At 37.7% G+C, this 20328-nt stretch overlaps 1 protein-coding gene across 1 annotated transcript in view; it reads right to left on the reverse strand.

Moving 5' to 3' along the window:
• Positions 1 to 20328, reverse strand: part of LOC120796264 (heterogeneous nuclear ribonucleoprotein L-like) — a 59712-nt gene that overhangs the window by 32911 nt on the left and 6473 nt on the right. Inside the window, exon 2 of the mRNA XM_040138886.1 lies at positions 1052 to 1170. Coding sequence (XP_039994820.1) covers positions 1052 to 1170 — 119 coding nt within the window. The remainder of the gene's footprint in view (positions 1 to 1051; positions 1171 to 20328) is intronic.

Genomic DNA, 20328 nt, shown 5'->3' on the forward strand with positions numbered 1-20328 from the left:
TTTGTCAGCCACAGGGTTTAGTAAATCAGGTGTATTTTGCCAACCTCAGTCACTCACACCCATGCACATAATAATTTTTCATTTTTATATGCAGGTGAAATGTTCAAACTGTATAGCCCTGCTTCTATCCTTCTGTGCTCTGGTGCTGATATGAGCCCGGAAAGCTCACCAAGATTTTCTCTGTGAACTTCACTCTGTATTAACGGATGGCAGTATGAGGGCCTGCAGACTGAACTAGGGAGGCATGGCTGTATCTTTGGAGAGTGAGAGGGAGAGAGGGAAGCCAACAACTGTGGGATTAGCGAGAAAATCGCTAAAAGAAGGAGAGAGCTATGAGTGCTTACGCAGAACTAGTGCAAGTTTAAATGTACATCTGGTAATTAACCGCTCTAATGAAGAAACAGCAAATTAGCTGTGTTGAGATAGAAAAGCAAAAAATGCTAAAAAAGTAACACAGAAACGCTGGCAATCAGAAATGAGACAATACGCTTACCGCAGCACATCGGCACACGAATGGCCACTCACTACTGTTACTTAAAAAAAAAATTTTACTCAAGTAAAACAAAAACAACTGATAATCACAAATATACATTCAGTTGGCAGTTTTTGCAATAAATCCTCAATTCATGAATGTTACAATGTTCAGTTATTATTAAAAATTGATTTAGAGAGTTGGTGAATCATCTGAATGATCATTTTGGAGGATGTAGCATGTGGTGATGTTGAGCTGTATTGCATTATACAGAGAAGTGTTTCTGTTATTTAGCCTACCTTCATTGGTATCGAGAAAATAGGGGTGGAAAAAAATAATAGAAACACCTGGAGACCATGGCGGGTGTCCATAAACTTTATGTAGCAGTAGTTGGAGTAGTTGTGTTGAACTTTGTTTGATTTTTAATTTGCATAACATTTCCAAATATCGGTCCATTATCGGTCTCATTGATTATTAAAAATCAGCAATTCATGTTGGTCAAACACTAACAACGATACACAGACACACACACACACACATATTGGCATAATGCATTTCACACAGTGGTTGCTGTCTCACCATATGGGTCCAAACTTCTCCAGGGCATCTATCAGGTCTGCTTCCACCACAGCCTCACACAGGCCCCTGACATGGACCACAGGACTGGGAGAGATACGATGGGAGTCGTCGCCATTACCCTGCAACACACATAGTTAACAAAAGTTACACACAGTTCACATCAGGCTGATCTGCAACTTGCTGCATTCATATGCCACGGTTCCAAACACATAGGTCTCTGGCCACAATGATCTTTCAAACTCAGCCGATCTTTATCACTGCTTTAACAAAATATTTATATTATTCTCAAGTATCGATATTGTATCATACTCAAAAATACAGTACCAGTCAGGTTCTAAAGAAACATCATGGTTTGTCATCGTTTTGGTTCTTATCACAACTATGAAAAAGCAAATGACATTGTAACATTTCTCCAGGTCACCATTTTCTGTGTGTGTGTGTGTGTGTGTGTGTGTGTGTGTGTGTGTGTGTGTGTGTGTGTGTGTGTGTGTGTGTGTGTGTGTGTATGCGTTTTTGTTACCTTGTACATTATTACCTTGGGATCTATTTTGGTATAAACACTGGCCTAAATGTCAGTACTTTCACCTATACCCAGCATCCATTTTATTAGGTACACATGAACACCAGCTCATTAATGCAAATATATGCAGTCCCTGGTGTTTCTGTTTTTTTAAATCAGCACTGTTTATCTGTCTGAACACCTCCCCTGTCACCAGCAGTAGGATAGAATTAAGGCCCTGTTCATCCCCGGCATTGACATGCATCTTCGGTGATCCAATCAAAAGTGGACATTGTATCTGAATCAATGTATATGTTGGCAGACATGCAGAAAGAAATTGCAGAGTAGTGAAATGCAGCAATAAATGTTTTATTAGCAGCATTTAAATGTATATTTTGCTTGACAATTTTTTTCAATTCATGTTCGTATCATTTTAATTTATATGGTTTTGTAATTGTAATTATTAATTTAAACTTCAATGACGTTTACTGTCCAATGTCTACATTGGCTTATATTTGCTGTTACAGTATTCTCTGATAATAAAGTCTATCAGATATATATCTTTATAACTGTTAAAAAACATTCTTAACTCAAACTAACTTTTTCAAGAGCTCTCAACCATATTGTCATGTGGTCTTCTATGGGGGCAGATGGTAACCCACGTCTGTGTTCAAGAATGGACTTTGGTGTTGGATGTTAATGTCATCCTTGATCAGTCTTGTTTAGATACCTTCCCAGTCCATATTGGTAAGGGGTTAAAGTAAATGACTACCTTTTATCACATGGCTGAAGTTCGACACTTCCATCCATGGATGAAGATGAAAAAATGTTACCGAAAGCTCAGAAAAAAATTTAATAAGTGGACACTGAGTTAAGATTCTCTTGTTCTCTCTAGAATGACCTTTCAGCCGATCTTTATCACTGCTTTAAAAAAATATTTATATTATTCTCAAGTCTTGATATTGTATCATCCTCAAAAATCCAGTTCCAATTAGGTTCTAAAGAAACATCATGGTTTGTCAAAGCAGTAGTCCAACTGCTCCACGCTGCGACAGGGGCAAACCTGCAAAAAAGCTGTGAAGGAACTGCGAGAGGAGGCAGAGAAAGCCAGCTACTGGCTGTGACTCCGAAGGAAGAGCAATGGTTGGGGGCCAACACAGCTGTAAAGCATTAATGCAAATATCTAATCAGCCAATCATGTGCCAGCAACCCAATGCATAAAAACATGCAGAAATTTTGAAGAGGCTCAGGTTGTTGTTCAGACCAAACATCAGAATAAGTCAGAAATGTGATCTCAGTTACTTTTTTGGTAGTTAACTATATTTGACATCGACATAACAATAGCATTGGAACTGCAACATACAAATATGCACAAGCACTAGATGCACTGTTTTTAGTATTTGTGGCGAAACACTAATTTACAACACCTGTCCACAGGAGGCTTTTTAAAAGTTAAAAATAATTAAAAAATAAAATTTGGGTACAAATATAATACAGGTATAAAACACAATGAAATAAAAATACTGGTGTGTCTCTACAGGGGTGTGAGAAAAATGTTGTTTCTCTTTCAGCCATTATTTAACACCTCTATTAAAAACATTAAAATTCTGTTGCATTTTCAATGGTATCATTGTTGGTTGTTTGCGTATCTTACAAACTGCTGACATCCTGATTTTCACCACAACAGTCTGTAGAGTTTACAGAGAATGATGAAAAAACAAAAAACGTCCAATTAGTTGCAGTTCTGTGGTAAAAGTGTCTTGTTAATGAGAGAGTTCAGAGGAGAATGGCCAGATTGAATCAAGCTGACAGTAATTCAAATAACCAGGCAATACAACAGTGCACTGCTGAAGAGCATCTCTGAATGTACAACGTGTTGAAACTTGAAGTGGATGGATCACAGCAGCAGAAAATCTGAGGGTTCCAGTCCTGACAGCCAAGAACAGAAATCTGTGGCTGCAGTGGGCACAGGCCCTCCAAAACTGGACAGTTGAATCCATGGATCCACAATACCCCCTTAATACCAGTCAATCATGGTTTGAATGCCACAGCCTAGCTGAGTATTGTCCCTGACAATGTGCATCCATTTGCAATGGTTACTTCTACTACAACTTATCGTGTCAACATGGACCAGAATCTCCTAGGAATGTTTCCAACATCTCGTGGAATCCATGCCACAAAGAAATTAGGCTGTTTTAAGAGCAAAGGGGGTCTGGCCCAGATATTTGAAAGGTGTACCTAATAAAGTGGCCACTGAGTGTATTTACCATATTTACCAGTTATGTAGTTTGAGACGGCTTCAGAACAACTTTTTTCAGTCTGTTTGCTAATGTTATTTGTGCTCAGCCAGTGCATTAGTGGACCTTCAGGCTAGTGCCTGGTTCTAGAAGTGAAATGCCTCCCTCACCAGTTTGAAAGGGATGTAACTTACTTTACCAGTCAGCCATTACATCCTGACTAAATGTAAGACTGATGACAAGCAGGAAGTCACTGGTCACTCAAGAGTGTTCCAGAACAATAAGGCTCTTTTTGACTTTCAGTCATGAATATGGAGTATTCTTGAGGACTCAGAATCAGGACATGGAAATAAAAACAGGAGAGAGAGAGAGGGAAAAAGAGACAGAGAGAGAGAGTATATGTAAGAGGTCTCTTCAAATCCTCACACTTCTCTCTAATCTTTTCTTCTTATCTTGTTTATTCCCTCAGATACTGTCTCTTTTAAACTTTAATCTCTTCATTCTTCTGCTTATCTCATTCTCCTTCTATTATCCATCCCTTCCCCCATTTTCCCTCCTTTTGTCCTTCTCTTTCACATTGACATTCCTTTTAGTCTATTCATAGATGCAGATGGCTCATCTGAGTGTTTGGAGAGGAAAATCAGGGCATGAGACTAACTTTTCTCTCTGCTGTCCAGGCTGCTAGCTTCTCTGTTTCAGACACATTAGCATTATTTTTGTAAAAACTTACCATTCACTTTTATAAATCAGTGTGTTCTGTCCATTACCCATAGCTGTAAATGGAGTACTTTGATACAGGGTTGATCAAATTTTTTGGATAAAGATTTCTTCAGATCTTATATAGTTAATAGGACAATATACAGCTTTAATTTCAGAGGGGGTTCTTATATCTACTCTATTATTTTCCCTTTTCCTTCAATTAAGTTATTTGATAAACTTCTACTGTTGCAGAGCTTTACATGACCCCCTTTTCTCCATCCTGATTCTTTACATCCAAACACAATTGTTCTTAGCTGTGCCCTATTCATTAATCAATACACCACGCATGTTTAGGGTGAGTGAGTGTGGGCCCTGGATTATTATGACAACTGCATACCATGTTCCATGATGGCACTAATTTTTTCCTGTAATGGTCGCCCATACACCAAAAACTTTATTCTCTTTCTAGTTGCCATCTGCATTACGCAGACCACAAAACAGGCATCGATTAAAAGAGTTACACATTCACATTGACTCCAAAAACAAATTGTTTTAAACTGACATTTTGATCTGAGCCGGATCTTCTGGTCTGTTTCTCAGTTCATACCATAGATCCGGGGAGGGAAATGATGTGCAATGGAGAATCAACAATCTTTAGTTTCTCATTCCAAATAAATGAATAAAAACCTGCAGACTGTTAGACTTTACAAAGGTAAGTGAAACTGAAACATGCTCATTGCTTCATACAGTAGGTTACATAAATTCAGTGTAGAAAATTTTCCCTGCCTTATCTTTATCTGGGGGTAGGCAGTGTACCTTTTGAACTACAGTCATACAAGAAGGGCTGCATCTAAAGAGTAACTTAACACCCCCTGGTTACAAGTGCAACAGAGCACTGTTCTCACCAAACCCAACAAGGCAGCTACAGCTTTTCAACTGCTGTTAAATTACTCTTTAAGGGAACCTCCATCAACTCCTTGTTGCTTCATATAAGTTAGGTATATTCAGGGTAGAATATTTCTCTTGTGTCAAGATACTGTTACCACATGCTTTTCTGAGGGTAGCTGGTATACCTCACTAGCCATCAAACGAAACTCCAACATGCTTGTTGCATAGATGTGGGATGGTGGATTAGCAAAGACTCTGTTGTGCGAAGGGTCTAATGCAGTCTCTGCTATTAAATATTGAGCAGGTAGAAATCATTTGTTCTGAGGGATTACTTCTCCCAGTAACTCCATAAAAATATCATCAATTTCACTAAACATTTAAGTGTACTTTATAAGAAGATGCAATGATGACATAAGGATATATCATTTTCAGTCTTACTATTGTTATTAATATTGTTTTTACTACAGGTACTATGTTACCCCTGTTTTTTTATCTGAGATTTGTACTATTGTGTCATACGCCATCTTTTTCTTCCAAATCTTCATGTTCAAAGCCAGCATTGCCGTCTGTAAATATCATCTCTCCCTCTGTGCTGCAGCCTACTAAACACCCATAGCCACCATCTTCTCACTGCTCTCAGTCTGACATGAAGTCATGCTCTTAGTCATCAGCTCACACACTAACACAAACAGCTAACACTTTAAATTCCCTGGCTAAAGGAATAAAAGTGCCTCTGGTTGTGGTTTAGAGCAGACTTTACATAGATCTGAGGACTGAAAAGCCTGCTTTCTCATTAATAACAAACCAAGAGGCTGAGTGTTGTAATTGGTGTTGCCAGGGCCAGAAATTAAAACAATTTTACACCACACAGTGCTGAATCAAGATCACAAGTAGCTTTAGGAAAGGTTACTAACAGTCACTTCCACCAGAAACCTTTAAGTTAACATAAAGGCTTCAATCAAGAATCCTAAAAAGATCCACTGTGGTGGAGTCAGCCAGTCCCTCTATATCCCTGGGTCCTCTTCAAACTCAGTTTGTCACAATAAATCCTTAGGGCTAGACCTGCCAAAGTGAAGGCCTATACTGAGTTAGATTGTGGCCAAGAATTTTCAAGTTTATCTCCAAAGATGAACTTATATTCAGATGCAAATACTCCTTTGCTTAAAGACACTAACAGAAAAAAGAGACTTATGTTTTTTATTTCAATTTGCTTAGTTCAATTTAAGTCTGTTTGATCAATTATAAGTCAGTTATAAAAGTAAGACTGATTAGAAGGGTCAGTGTTGTGGAAAATGACTCTGAACCTTAATCTTGTTTTATAAGAGATTTTGCTAATAGTTAGATTATCTTTAAATTGGTTCTTCTGCTTAAAATGTCATAATAGTCTAATACTTTCCAGCTGCAGCAAAACCATGTTGTCTACACTTACAGTGCCATGCCAGTCAATCTAAAGTACAATCATATGATCAGTATTCCTATCAAATGAGAGCTGATTATGGTTTTGACACTGTACGCATGTTGTCTTTACATGACATTAAGAGTACCCTGTGAGAGAGCTGCAGGCATCCACTCTCTAAATAGTGCACAGTTCCTATACACTGATTCCCAAATACATAAATGCACTCAGACACCAATTATTAAGTTCAGTTATTTGTTCACTGGTTCTTTTTAATATGTTAATCTGCTAAAGATGGATCCTATTTAATTGACTGGGGGGGGTATGTTTGGTTGTAAACATTTATATGATCTTTTTGGAGGACTATGTAAAGGTAAAGACTAACACTGTACATCATGTATAACCAAATTGCAGCCCTTGTTGTAGACACCACCCTTTTTTGTGTTTGCAAAGGTTGATGTTAGTGCCTTTATATACTAGGTGGATGTCAGTTTGTTTTTTTTTGTACTGATTGTGGGTAGACGGGAATCTACGTCCCTTTTCAATGATGCAAAAGAATCTATTTGTAATGTAACAAGTCGAAAAAGACAGGGCTCTGCCAAAATCTGGATGCTGTGTTTCTTTCTGCCGATTGTATATTACAGTATCCGCATCCTCGGTTAAGTAAGGGGAATGCCACCAATAAAAACCTCACATACCCGGTTATCAAGTTATTAAAATAACTTCATCCAAGATTAACAATCAAACCTCTGTGTTCAAAGAACCAAACTAGTTGGATGAGAATGAACAGGATCATTTCAGATTGCTAACATCATGTTCACCTGGATAAGTTACATCATGTTTGAAGAACAGGGCCCTGGTGACTGGAGCATGTTTGTAAAGTGTAAAAAGGTTCACACTTCTCTTAAAATTAGATTAGATTAGATCAGATCACTCTGTTGAAAATTGTTCATGCAATTAAAGTAGCTTTTAAAGACATTTTAGTAAGGTTTTATTTTCATAGCAGGCTTGTGATTACCACTTATAAGTCTCTTGCACATCCAGTGTCGGAGAACCCCACGAGTCGTGCATCAACATAACTCACAGTCTAACCAAATTTACTGGTCATATCTAAACTATCTGATGTTTAACAGTGATTATAGTGTGGAAACAGTCTGGAGCACAATGTAGAACAATGACCCCAGTAACAACACAGGAACACACATAAAATCAGACTTATGTCCATGAATCCGTTGTGCCAGTGCATGCTGGGAAGATTCCCAACACATCCACCACCTCATGTATCTGTAATCACATGATCAGCACTAAGCTAGTCATATTAATGCTGTTCATTTTTTCAACTCTACTCATTTTGCCTTATTTCAAAATAAGAGCACACTGTTACTCAAGATAACATCATCCAGAATTAATAAACCAATACTCAAACTGCGTTTAAAGAGCCAAATTATAAGGATGAGAATGAAAAGGATTATTTCAGCCATTAGTCTGGCTGGGTGTTACCTGTATCAGTGGCAATTAATATAGATATATAAAACAATAGATATAAAATATTTGTTGCTCCTTATTATTTATAACTGTATTGTAAACACTTTTGTCCCTATCAGGGTCCTGTAAGAATGAGGACTCAATTTTTCCAGTGATCTGACTGGACAGTAGTTTAGGTTAGCCCTGCAGCACAAGTTACAATGGCGATCTTCCCCGGTAAAAAGTAAGCCAGCTTCGTGATTCTGGAAAAGTTAAGCTCAAAGATAGCTGGATAACTCAGTAATCTCACTCCATTGTACACGTCCCCTGGGGCCTGTACTACAAAGCATTTCATTATCTAGCTACGCTAAGCCTAAAAACCCAGGGTTTCCCGAGCACATTCACGTAAAAGGGGAGGTATTCACAGCATATTACCAATCGCAAACATGGACAAGTCTACTGACAGCAGAGCGGCATTTTTTACAGATGAAGAGCAAACTATAATATTAGATAAATACGAAGAAGTTAAACACATAATCCAGGATAATAACAACAGTTACAGCTGCCAAATGCGGGAAGGATAGCTGGCAACAAAAAAAAAAAAAATCGCCAACTGTGTAAATGCCTTAGTTAATAGGCTTATAATACCACTGCCCCATCAGGGCAAGACTAGATCTGACTATAATTACATTTGTGTATTCAATTAAATTAATGTGTTGCTAAGATGTATTCTTATGGCGTGTATGACAATTTTATCCTTATTCTTTAAGCTGCAAACCCGATGGTTTCAAATGGACTTGGGAACAAAAAATAAATAAATAAATAATAAATATAAAAACATAATTTAGAGTGATAAGTAGGCAGCCAACAGAAAAAATGAAATGAAGAAGTCAGGAAGGTACCCTCCTACACAGGAGTACATTCCTGGTGAGGAGCTGGCCCTCTGCAGGGTGGCTCAAATAAAAAATCGTCAGGGAAAGCCAATGGGGTTTGCTGATCTCTCTTGCCCACCTAGACCTTCTCACTATCCGCGCACCAAGCTCCACGGCATCTTTTATGAATGGCTTTGCCGTTTCCCAAGAGAACTGATTGGTTAGTAGGCGGTGCTTTTGTACGCATTGACCTGTGCTCTCAAACACATGCTGCGGATCAATTTAGGGTGTGCAGCATGTGTTACCATGGCAATGCACCCTGGTAAGAAGGGAACCAACATCATAACCCTGAGAAGTTACTTTGCTAACCATAAATCCTTCTTCACAGTGCAGGCCTATGGTCTACCTGGTCTACATGGCACATTCGTTTCCCAGAGACAGATGGAAGATGTGAGACAGAGAGGATTGAGTGGGAAATCTCTCTCTCTCTCTCTCTCTCTCCCTTTTGTCAGGCTACAGATAATCTTACATTTTTAATCTATTAAAATAGTTGCATACGCTGCTATTTTGCAAAATGTATTTTCTTGAATTTAGAAAAGCTGATTTGTTGTACATAATTGTACATAAAAGTCATGTTTTGGACATAAAGTGCTCAGAAAGTACTCAGACCCATCAACTTTGTCACATTTTGTTATGTTGTAGCTTTCTGCTAAAATTAAAAAAAATAATTTTTTCCCTCCCCTCATCAATCAACACTCAATGCACCATAATGAGAAAGCTTAAAGAGAATTTTATGAATTTTTGCAAATTTATTAAAAATGAAAAACTGAAATGTCACATTGATAACTATTCAGACCCTTTGTTATGAAACGTACAATTTAATGTCCATTCAGAAAGTATTGAGACACCTTCACCTTTTTTCACATTTTATGTTGCAGCCTCATGGTAAAATTTTTCAAATTCATCTTTTTTCTAGACTCAATTCCCCATAATGTCACCACAAAAACAGATATTTTAGATTAAATTTTTGCAAATTGTTTGCAAATTTGCTCCGTTTCAGCTTTCGCTCAACTCTGACCAGTCTCCCTAGCCTTGCCACTTAAAAACACCCCCACAGCTGCCACCACCACAATTCACTGTTGGGACGGTATTGGGTAGGTGATGAACAGTGCCTCTTTTCCTCCAGACATGACACTCAAAATGGAGGCCAAACAGTTCAATCTTGGTTTCATCAGACCAGAGAATCTTGTTTCTCACGGTCTCAGAGTCCTTTAGGTGCTTTTTGCAAACTCCAAGCAGGCTTTCATGTGTCTGTCCACTCTGCCATAAAGCCCAGATCGGTGGAGTACTACCATGAAGGTTGTCCTTCTGGAAGTTTCTCCCAACTCCACACAGGATCGTTGAAGCTAGACTGACCATCGGGTGCTAGAGCGCCAGAGTGACCATCAGGTTTTTGCTCACCTCTCCTACCAAGGCCCTTCTCCCCCTATTGGTCAGTTTGGCCAGGTGGTCAGCTCTTGGAAGAGTACTGGTTGTTCCAAACTTCTTGCATTTAAGAATTATGGAGGCCACTGTGCTCTTGGGAACCTTCAATGCAGCAGAATTTTTTTGTAACTATTCCCATATCTGTGCCTTGACACAATCCTGTCTCTGAGCTCTGCAGGCAGTTCCTTTGACCTCATGGGCCCAACTTTTAAAACCTTACTTAACAAGACTGTTTACATGCATTTTTTTCTTGCATGTGAGGGCCATACATTGCTTACAAAATGTAAAGACTGGTTAATTATTATCATTATTACTATTATTATTGCTTTATTGTCGCTATGACATTTCAAGTCACTTACTTTTCATGTTTGAAAGACATCTGTAAATGCAATGATTCTACTTAGTTAGCCCAACTTTGTTAACTAGTAGGCCTAACTACGGTCTATTTGGATTAATGCAATTTAGGTAAGAGTTTTTCTATTTCCTCTATCTAGTTTCACCCTTTCTATCAATCATCATTTTTACAATCAAAGGTTGTTGATGGGGAGGCATTTAGCTGCCTGTCAAATTACACTAAAGAGTGTGAGGAGGACAGAACAATTGCTATGGCGACCTTTTTTCCATTGTAGATAAATCGCAAACTGCTGAGGCAATTTTTGACAGGAAATTGTTCATCCACCGTCTGAAGGCCTTCATGAACAGTCATAAAAAAAAACAAAAAACCATAAAGTGTTTGTCGTCCCTGTCTCTCTCTTTACCAGCCCTCTCTGTGTGCCAGTCATTCAGGGTGCACATGACAGCATGCAGTTCCTGCACATGGGAGAAATTTGCCTTCAAGCCTTTTGGCCAAAAGGTTTAAAATACAAATAAAGAAAAAACAGAAAATAATAAGTTAACTATGTCAATAAATGTAACAGATTACGAAGTAATGTTAGATAACTTGCTAATGCACAATATATGTAACTTGGTTTAAAGTGCACGGAGAAATAAAAAAATCACCTAGAAGGAACATAAATGCTTTTAGTCCTATTTAGACTAGGGTAATGGTGCACTTCAGCATCTTGCGGCCGAAATGGGTATTACAAAAAACAAACACTAAAAAAATCCTGACCAAAAAAATCTTCTTCACTTGCCTCTCAGGGCTCTTAAAAATGATCCTGGCAAAAAAAAAAAAAAAAATTGACAAGGACCTTTCAGCTAATAAGGCATGAGTATTTACATGTGTTTCCTTTTAAACCCTCTGACTGGTCTTGCCTCCGGTCACTGAAGATAAGATACAACACTCAGTTCACTGATGATACAAAATGACAACCCTGCCGTCTTCTTTTATTGATCTTCAGTTACGTAGTGACAAACCATTCAAAGTGGAGAATTATTGCGGGCTCTAGAATAAATATTTGGGGCTATATAGCCCAAAATGCCTAGGCAAGGCAATAACAAGAGTTACTGAGTGTAGATTGATGAGGGAAAAAATTAATTAAAATTATTTTAGCATAAGGCTGCAACATAACAAAATGTGAAAAAGTGGAGGGGTCTGAACACTTTCTGACCCTTGCCCGCACTCTGATAACACTGATTTAGCTTGCTAGCTCGCCCATTTAGTAACAGTAAAAGGAATATCATTCATTAGGGAGGTGAAAGCTTTAACATTGGCAAGGCTGATGTTACATTCACTAAAGCTCCTAATGTTAGCTAGCTAGTAACCACCATTATTACCATCACATATAACATTGGTAACACCACAAACTCATGCGGGCGAGTAATCCATTAAAAATTAATTATTACCATACTACAAATGGCAATTATCTCCAGTTGCATTAGCACTAACATTACATTAAAATATCACAGCATAAACAAACTCAATAAATGATAACATTAGCTATCTTTTACTGCAACAGAGTGAGTTATGTGGGTATTCGGTTGTAAGAGATAAGTGACTTGATTTACCAGCAACTGCTTTTGCCTCCAGTGAATGAAATCCCTTATCACTTTTGCCCTTTATTATATGAGGATTCCGGAAAAATCACTTACCAATAAATGTTTTTTTTCTGCTAGTATGCTACTCCAAAAAATAACAACTTCAGGCATTTTCAGTGGAATAATGTTAGACCACAAAAACTTGAAACTGGGCAATAAATCATAATGGTTTTGATATTTATTATAACTTCAGCAACATCTGCATTCTACTTTTGGAAGAAGAGCCTCTCACCTCAGCCATGTATCTCCTCTCACTGCATTCCTCTTTTTCACATCTCACCCACAAATATGGAGTGTAGTGTTGACGTATATATGTATGTACAACCAATCTGGTAATTCTGCGCGCAGGGTATTTAGCCGGAATACAAGCATTAACCTTTCAGAAATAGGCGGGAGCATTAGAGAAAAGGACCCAAAATATTTTTAATTTAATTATTTAATCTGCAATAGGATCAGACAAAAAGACAATTCCAGTAACTGGAAAATGATGAATATTGGATCCGGTTGTCTGCCGACCCCACCACATACCACCAGCATTAAAATCAAACAGATGTCCTTCGGTGCACTGTGCCAGGTTGGACTGTTAGAAATTCCTGGTGTTGTGCTGTGCTATCCTGTGGTCTAATTAAGTGTGACAGGATGTGAAAGGGGCTCCAGCTACCTCGTCGCTTAGAGCAATTTGGGAAAAAGAGGAAAAAAAAAAAAACAGAAAAACCTTTCAACATTTAGTTATTGATGTCAAGTTGCAGAAAAACAAAATATGAGAGACTATAACATTCAAAAAACAAGATAATGTATCAACAATATAAAAAAAAAAATCCTATGTAGAATTTACAATGTCGAAAGCTGTAGAAGCCATCACGTATTGCAGGGTCTAACATGCACCATAACATTTGCAGTCAGATAACATTGGCTTGAGAAGTGATTGAAATTTTGTAGTTGTACTGTGAAGTAAATTATTTTGGATGACAACCAGCCCTGGTTTCAGAAAAATGTGCATTTGAACTGAAGGGAGCAACTGTGCTCATCTTTTGCAGTTAAAGTCCTGGTTGAAATCATTGGCACCCTTGAATTTGAAGTACAGAATTTAGAATATGGTAAATGGTAAATGGACTGCACTTACAAAGTGCCTTTCTAGTCTTATTGACCAATCAAAGCGCAGTGTCACCCTTCACTACTACTTGGTTTGCACAACCTTTGGCAACAATGGCAGCTTCTAAACGTTTCTTGTAGCCATACAGAAGCTTCTTGCACTCATCTGCTGGTAGTTTCTGCCACTTTTCCACTGCTATGTGTTCAAGCTCTCAGTTTGCAGGAGTCCTTTTTGCAATGGCAGAATTCAGCTCTCTCCAGAGTTTTCAATGGGATTTAGGTTAGGACTCATTGCTGGCCCGTTTAAAACAGTCCATCTTTTCCTTTTCAACCATTCTTTTGTGCTGCTGGATGTTTGCTTTGGGTTGTTGTCATACTGAAAGACCCAATCCTTCGCCTAAAAAAAACCTAATTTTCTGACACTGGGTAACACATTTCGCTCTAAAAAGCCTTAGTAATCTTCTGATTTCATAATTTCTTCGATACATTCAATGGCTCCAGTACCAGAAGCAGCCCAACAGCATGACAGAACCTCCACAATGTTTTACTGTATGCAGGGTGTTCTTTTCTTTATGGGCTTCATTGCTTTGCCTTTAAACAAACTGATGCACTGCATTCCCAAAGAACTCTACTTTGGTTTCATCTGTCCATAGAACGTTACCCCAGTAACACTGTGGCTTATCTATAAAAGTACATAATTCTTGATTTTCTTTCAATAGTGGTGTCCTCCTTGGCCTTCACCCATGGAGCCCTACTGGGTTTAGCGCGTGGCAATTGTACAGACTGAAACCACCACTCCAGATTGCTCCAGATCAGCCTGAAGCTGTCTCTTGCGTGGTGTTTTTTCTACAAACCACATCAACCTTTGCAGAGTCACTAAGTTTCTTCTTAGCATCTCATCCTGGTTAATGGAAGCCTGGTTAATATCCATTTACTTCTGAAGATATTTTAAATTCTGTAATTAAAATTCAGGGGTGCAAATAATTCAGCCAGGACTCTATTAAGAAGCCTTGCTATGTATAGCTATGCTATATTATCTAAATTATAAAGGCGCTAAGTAGATCCATTTATGCATTATACATTGCTGTAGAGCACAGACAATAAGGGGCATAGAAAAGCCTTGTTTCTAAAATACAAAATCACTTTCAGTTGAACATCAGGGCTTCACTTAAATAGTTAGCAATTAAAATTCCACTTATTTGTAGCAAAAGACAAACCCACTTTTTCAAAAATGGTATCAATAGACGAGGAGGAACTTCGATAAATTCTCAAGTGGTCATGAGGCAGTGACACTGTTGATGAAATCAGTGACAATGGTGTGTTTGGTGTTCATGATGTATGAGGAATTTTATTAGATGTGTCTTGGAATTTTTAGAATTACAATGAAGAGCTCAAAACCACAATTACAGTTCAAAATAAAGTTACAGATTCCCAATATACATATATTATCACCAAACTAACTTCTAGCTAGTAATCTATTTTTATGTAGTTTCAAAATTGTTGTTTTGCCCCTCAGTTACACAAATGTATCTGTGATACAGTATATAGTAACATGATAGTACTGAGGCTATAGCTGTTACATGTTTATGTCTATGTACAGTAAATGTATCTCATTCATTTACTAAAAGGGTGGGTCAGGTTGAAATGAAAAAATCAGGTGAGTCCTGTTCTTCATATGTGGATATCAGGGTTAGATTGATTTTATTGCTAATGATTTCACACTGAGTTTTTTTCAGGTCTTCAAAGCTGTCATAAAATTTCTCCATAGCTGTCTGAGCAACAAGTCTTGGGTCCTTTCTCTTTAAATGTGGTTTAACTAATTCAGGCTAACATACTGTTATCAGGCTAAAATAATCCTGTTCATTCTCATCCAGCTAATTTGGTTCTTTAAATTTGAGTACTGATTTGTTAATTCGTTCAAATTATTTTGAGTAACAACAAGCTCTTATTTTGAAATAAAACCAAATAAAGGCAAATCAGCCTCATGAACCTACTTACAGGTACATGAGGTAGATGTATTGGGAATCTTCCAAACATGCACTGGGACAATAGATTCATGGACATAAGTCTAATTTTATGTGTTGTTCCTGAGCTTATTTTTTGTATATTGTGCTCCACTTTTCATCACTGTTAAACATCAGATACTTTAGATATGACCAGTGAATAAGTGTGAGCGATGTTGGTGCATGACTAGTGGGGTTCTCCTCCACTGGATGTGCAAGAGACTTTAAGGGATAATCTTAAGCCTGCTATGAAAATAAAACCTTATTAAAAAGCAGCTTTAATTGCATGAACAATTTTCAACAATGTGAGTTCTGCAGTTAATTATTTAACATACTTTAGTGTTTAAATGAGAAATTCCCATTTTATGTCAGATTTAAGGCCATGTTCTGGCTCCACGAATCACATCACTGGAAAATCTGAGTCATCATTCCTACAGGATCCTGAGAGAGACAAAAGATTTTCCAATAAAGTGACAAATTAAGAGCAAAAGATATTTTTATAGATCAGTAAAATTATTTCATTGTTCCAGGCTTCCCATGTGTTACTCTGGTTTGAAAACAGAGCTTTTAACAAACAGAAGGAGAGTTTATCACTAAATAATTACATTATGATGATTAACACTGCATTTTAACTGCACAAACATTCTTTATTTCCCAACAGTGTTAATGCTTTTACACTCTTATTCCATCACTGCTATGTGAGGATATTTGGAAATAAAAACTACTTATTTGCAATATCTCCTCAGCCTTACTTTAATACTTGGATTTTTTTTTTTCTAGGGCTGCAGCTTCTTATTCTACTCTAGTTATGTGATCATATTCTTCACATTTCACATTGTTGAATATCACGTTCTGCTGCTGCTGTAACCAAATTCGACCACAGGTATCACTGTTACATCTCATACCATATTAATCACTTCATTCAATGTTCTGATGATGTGGCTTGTAATTAACAACTCCTCCTCTTTCAAATGAACAAGTAGTGGATAAGTACACCCAGAGTTAACAGAACTAGTTGATAACCTGGTAAGTGAAGACTTTGAAGGAATTGAATAAAAGGTTTTAAGTGTATTTTATCATAATTAGCATATGAATTCTTTAGTTATGGCCAAAAATGTGTTTTGTGGTCACAGTGACATTGACCTTTGACAACCAAATTCTAATAAGGTCATCCTTGAGTCCAAGTGGACGTTTGTGCCAGATTTAGTGTAATTCTCTCCAGGCATTTCTGATGTAATGCGTTCACAAGAAGAGTCCAAGTGAACGTTTGTGCCAAATTTGATGAAATTCCCTCAAGGCACTCCTATTATATCGCATTCAGAGAATGGGACAGATGTACTGAAGCACATAAGTACAGATGTATATATGAACAGAAAACCTGAAAACGTGTAGTGAAGACTTTGAAGAAATGTAATAAAAGGTATTAAGAGTATTTTTTCATGATTAGTTTGTAACACGGTTACTGTAGTGCATGTAAACTCACCCACTGGCACTGAATAAGTCACCATAGATGAACTCCTTCTCCCATCTTCACTGGCTAACAGAGGCAAACAATGTGCTGATTTTTGTACAGACAACTTTAAAAAGATATTAATGTGAATCAAATTACTGCTGAACCAGCTACACCAAATTTAACAAAGCCAACAAGCCCTCTGTATCAGGCCTCAGCTCTTAAGGGGTCTTTGATGTAGGTGTGATGGTGAGGATTCAATAGTATTGAAGAAATCTTTAGATTGTTGATGGATTTTTTATAATATTGTGTTGCTAGCCTTGTGTTTTAAATAATTTCTTCTGTTGTTTCTTCTTTTTGTGATCTTGTTTTAAATTGTAAACTGTACACTTGTAAAAGAGGACTGCCACGCCTCAATTTATCTTTCCGAATGTAAATAATGGTTGAGGGAATGAACATCCCTAAGTAGCCCATTCATCTTCTTAATCAACCTACAAAGATAAGATGACATGTGAGCATGTTTGTGTGTGTGTGTGTGTGTGTGTGTGTGTGTGTGTGTGTGTCTGTGTGTGTGTAATTGTGTATGTGCATTGTGCATGCATACCTGAGAGTGTGGAAACTAGACTACACACATGTAATGCTGATTACACAGCAAGGTAATACCACCTTCATTCGGCACTGTGTGTGTGTGTGTGTGTGTGTGTGTGTGTGTGTGTGTGTGTGTGTGTGTGTGTGTGTGTGTGTGTGTAATTGTGTATGTGCATTGTGCATGCATACCTGAGTGTGGAAACTAGACTACACACATGTAATGCTGATTACACAACAAGGTAATACCACCTTCATTCGGCACTGTGTGTGTGTGTGTGTGTGTGTGTGTGTGTGTGTGTGTGTGTGTGTGTGTGTGTGTGTGTGTGTGTGTGTGTGTGTAATTGTGTATGTGCATTGTGCATGCAGACCACACACCCTGAAAGAATTCTCATCTCTGTTGAGACAATTGGGATGAACTGCATGACATAGTGTTGAGTACAGTTATGTTACAGGGCTTGATTTTTAGTTATTTGCCTTATTACAAATGTTAATGGGATTTTGAATGAGATTTTGTTATTTCTGGAACAGAAACGAAGTGGTTTCACTTTGGCTCTCTTGCATATACTCACTCATCAGATGACAAAACCGTCATTTTCAACGAAGCATCAATTGAGGTGCTGCTGCATTTGTACAGACTGTTAACCCTACCCTGATACTATATTTAGGAGTGATGGGAGTCACAACACTACAGTTAATGATATAAATACTTCTGTTTATTACAGATGACGTGATGGCAGAAAGATTTTTCATCTGATAAATTCAGAGGAAGAGGCAATGTGAGTGTCTTTACTAAACACATAAGATTACATTGTAAACAAAAACTGCACCTGCTACATGACAAATCAACCTCATCTTTCACCCAATGATCTTTGAGTGTATCGAGTCACTGGACAATTTATTAATCTTCCAAGTTCACAAACAATTTCATCAAGATTTCGCTTCCCTGTTACTTCCACATTTAATGTTTCTCACCATGAATGATATATGGGATCTTAAAATGACAGCTTCATACTGATAGAAAATGGTGAGATGATGAAAATAGGATTTAGTAAAATCATCACTGAATTTACGAAATCAATAATTATGCATATTTTCTCACTTCCTTTTCTAACAGGTCTTAGCCTTCCCCTTGTAAAACCCAAAACATGAACTCATATTTAATGTATAAATCTTCCATAATGCACATAGTTAACATATAAACCTTATCAATTTTTTATAAATAAATAAAAAAATTGTTTCTAAAGCACAAATTGACAAGGTGTATAGTCTTCTACTATGCATGCTGACAAAATGCAAAGTGAAAAAGACTTTAGGTTTTACAGTGCATGTCTACACACACTGACACTCTCTACACAAAACCATGGCCTTATGTAGACTGTTAAAGTGCGAAAAAAGTGAAAACTCATTTCTATGTAGCTTTTCAGCAATGTAAGCTCTATCAATATTTTTATTTGACATGACTGCAATTAATGGTGCTTTGACACTTACTGTCAAGCACACTGAATGCTGCTGCGAGACAGATTGAGAGGGTAAACTCAGTTTACCCTTCATTATGTGGAAAAGTGCAGATCAGAACCTAGCTTAACTGTAACCTATTTTACAATGAAAGATGCTACATCAGAATGTCTGGAAATTAAGAGATATACTTGACTAATAGGCTCAACACATGGTACTGATGTCACCTTACTTTTCATTTGTTGTCTGACAGTAATCAGTGGATCAGATCAGGTTATACGGCTGGGTCAATAAGATCAACATACAAACATACACTCAGTGAGCACTTTATTAGAAACCCCATACTAATACTGGCTAGGGGGCTCCCTTTGCTGTCAAAACAGCCTCACTTCTTCGTGGCATAGATTCTAAAAGATGTTGGGAACATTCCTTTGAAATTCTGCTCCACGTTGACATGATTGCATCACATCATTTTAAGCAGATTTGTCAACTAAAAATTCATGTTGCTAGTGTCCCATTCTACCACATCCAAAGGTGTTCCATTGGATTCAAATCTGGTTACTTGAAAGGTCATTAAAGTACACTGAATTCATTGTCATGTTCATGAAATCAGTTTGAGTTTGAGACTTTTGCTTTGGACATGGTGCATTATCACGCTGGAAGTAGCCATTACAAGATGGTAAATTGTGGCTATAAAGGGATGCACATGGTCAGCAACAATACTCAGATAGGCTGTGGCATTCATACAACAATTGTTTGGTATTAATCTGCAGCCTCAGATTTCTCTTCTTGGCTGACAGAGGTGGAACCTGACATGGTCTTCTGCAGTTGTAGCCCATCAATCTTGAACGTGGTGTTCATTCTGAGACGCTTTTCTGCTCACCACAGTTGTAAACAGTGGTTATCTGAGTTACTGTAGCCTTTCTGTGAGCTCCAACCAGCCTGGCCATTCTCCTCTAACGTCTCTCATCAACAAGTCGTTTACATCTACAGAACTGCCACTCACTGTATGTTTTTTTGTTCTTGGCACCATTCTGAGTAAACTCTAGAGACTGTTGTGCCTGAAAATCCCAAGAGATGAGCAGTTTCAGAAATACTCAAACCATCTCATCTGGCACCAACAGTCATGCCACTGTCAAAGTCACTGAGATCACATTTTTTCCCCATTCTGA

Source organism: Xiphias gladius, chromosome 11, assembly GCF_016859285.1.
Source record: "Xiphias gladius isolate SHS-SW01 ecotype Sanya breed wild chromosome 11, ASM1685928v1, whole genome shotgun sequence".
NCBI lineage: Eukaryota > Metazoa > Chordata > Actinopteri > Istiophoriformes > Xiphiidae > Xiphias > Xiphias gladius.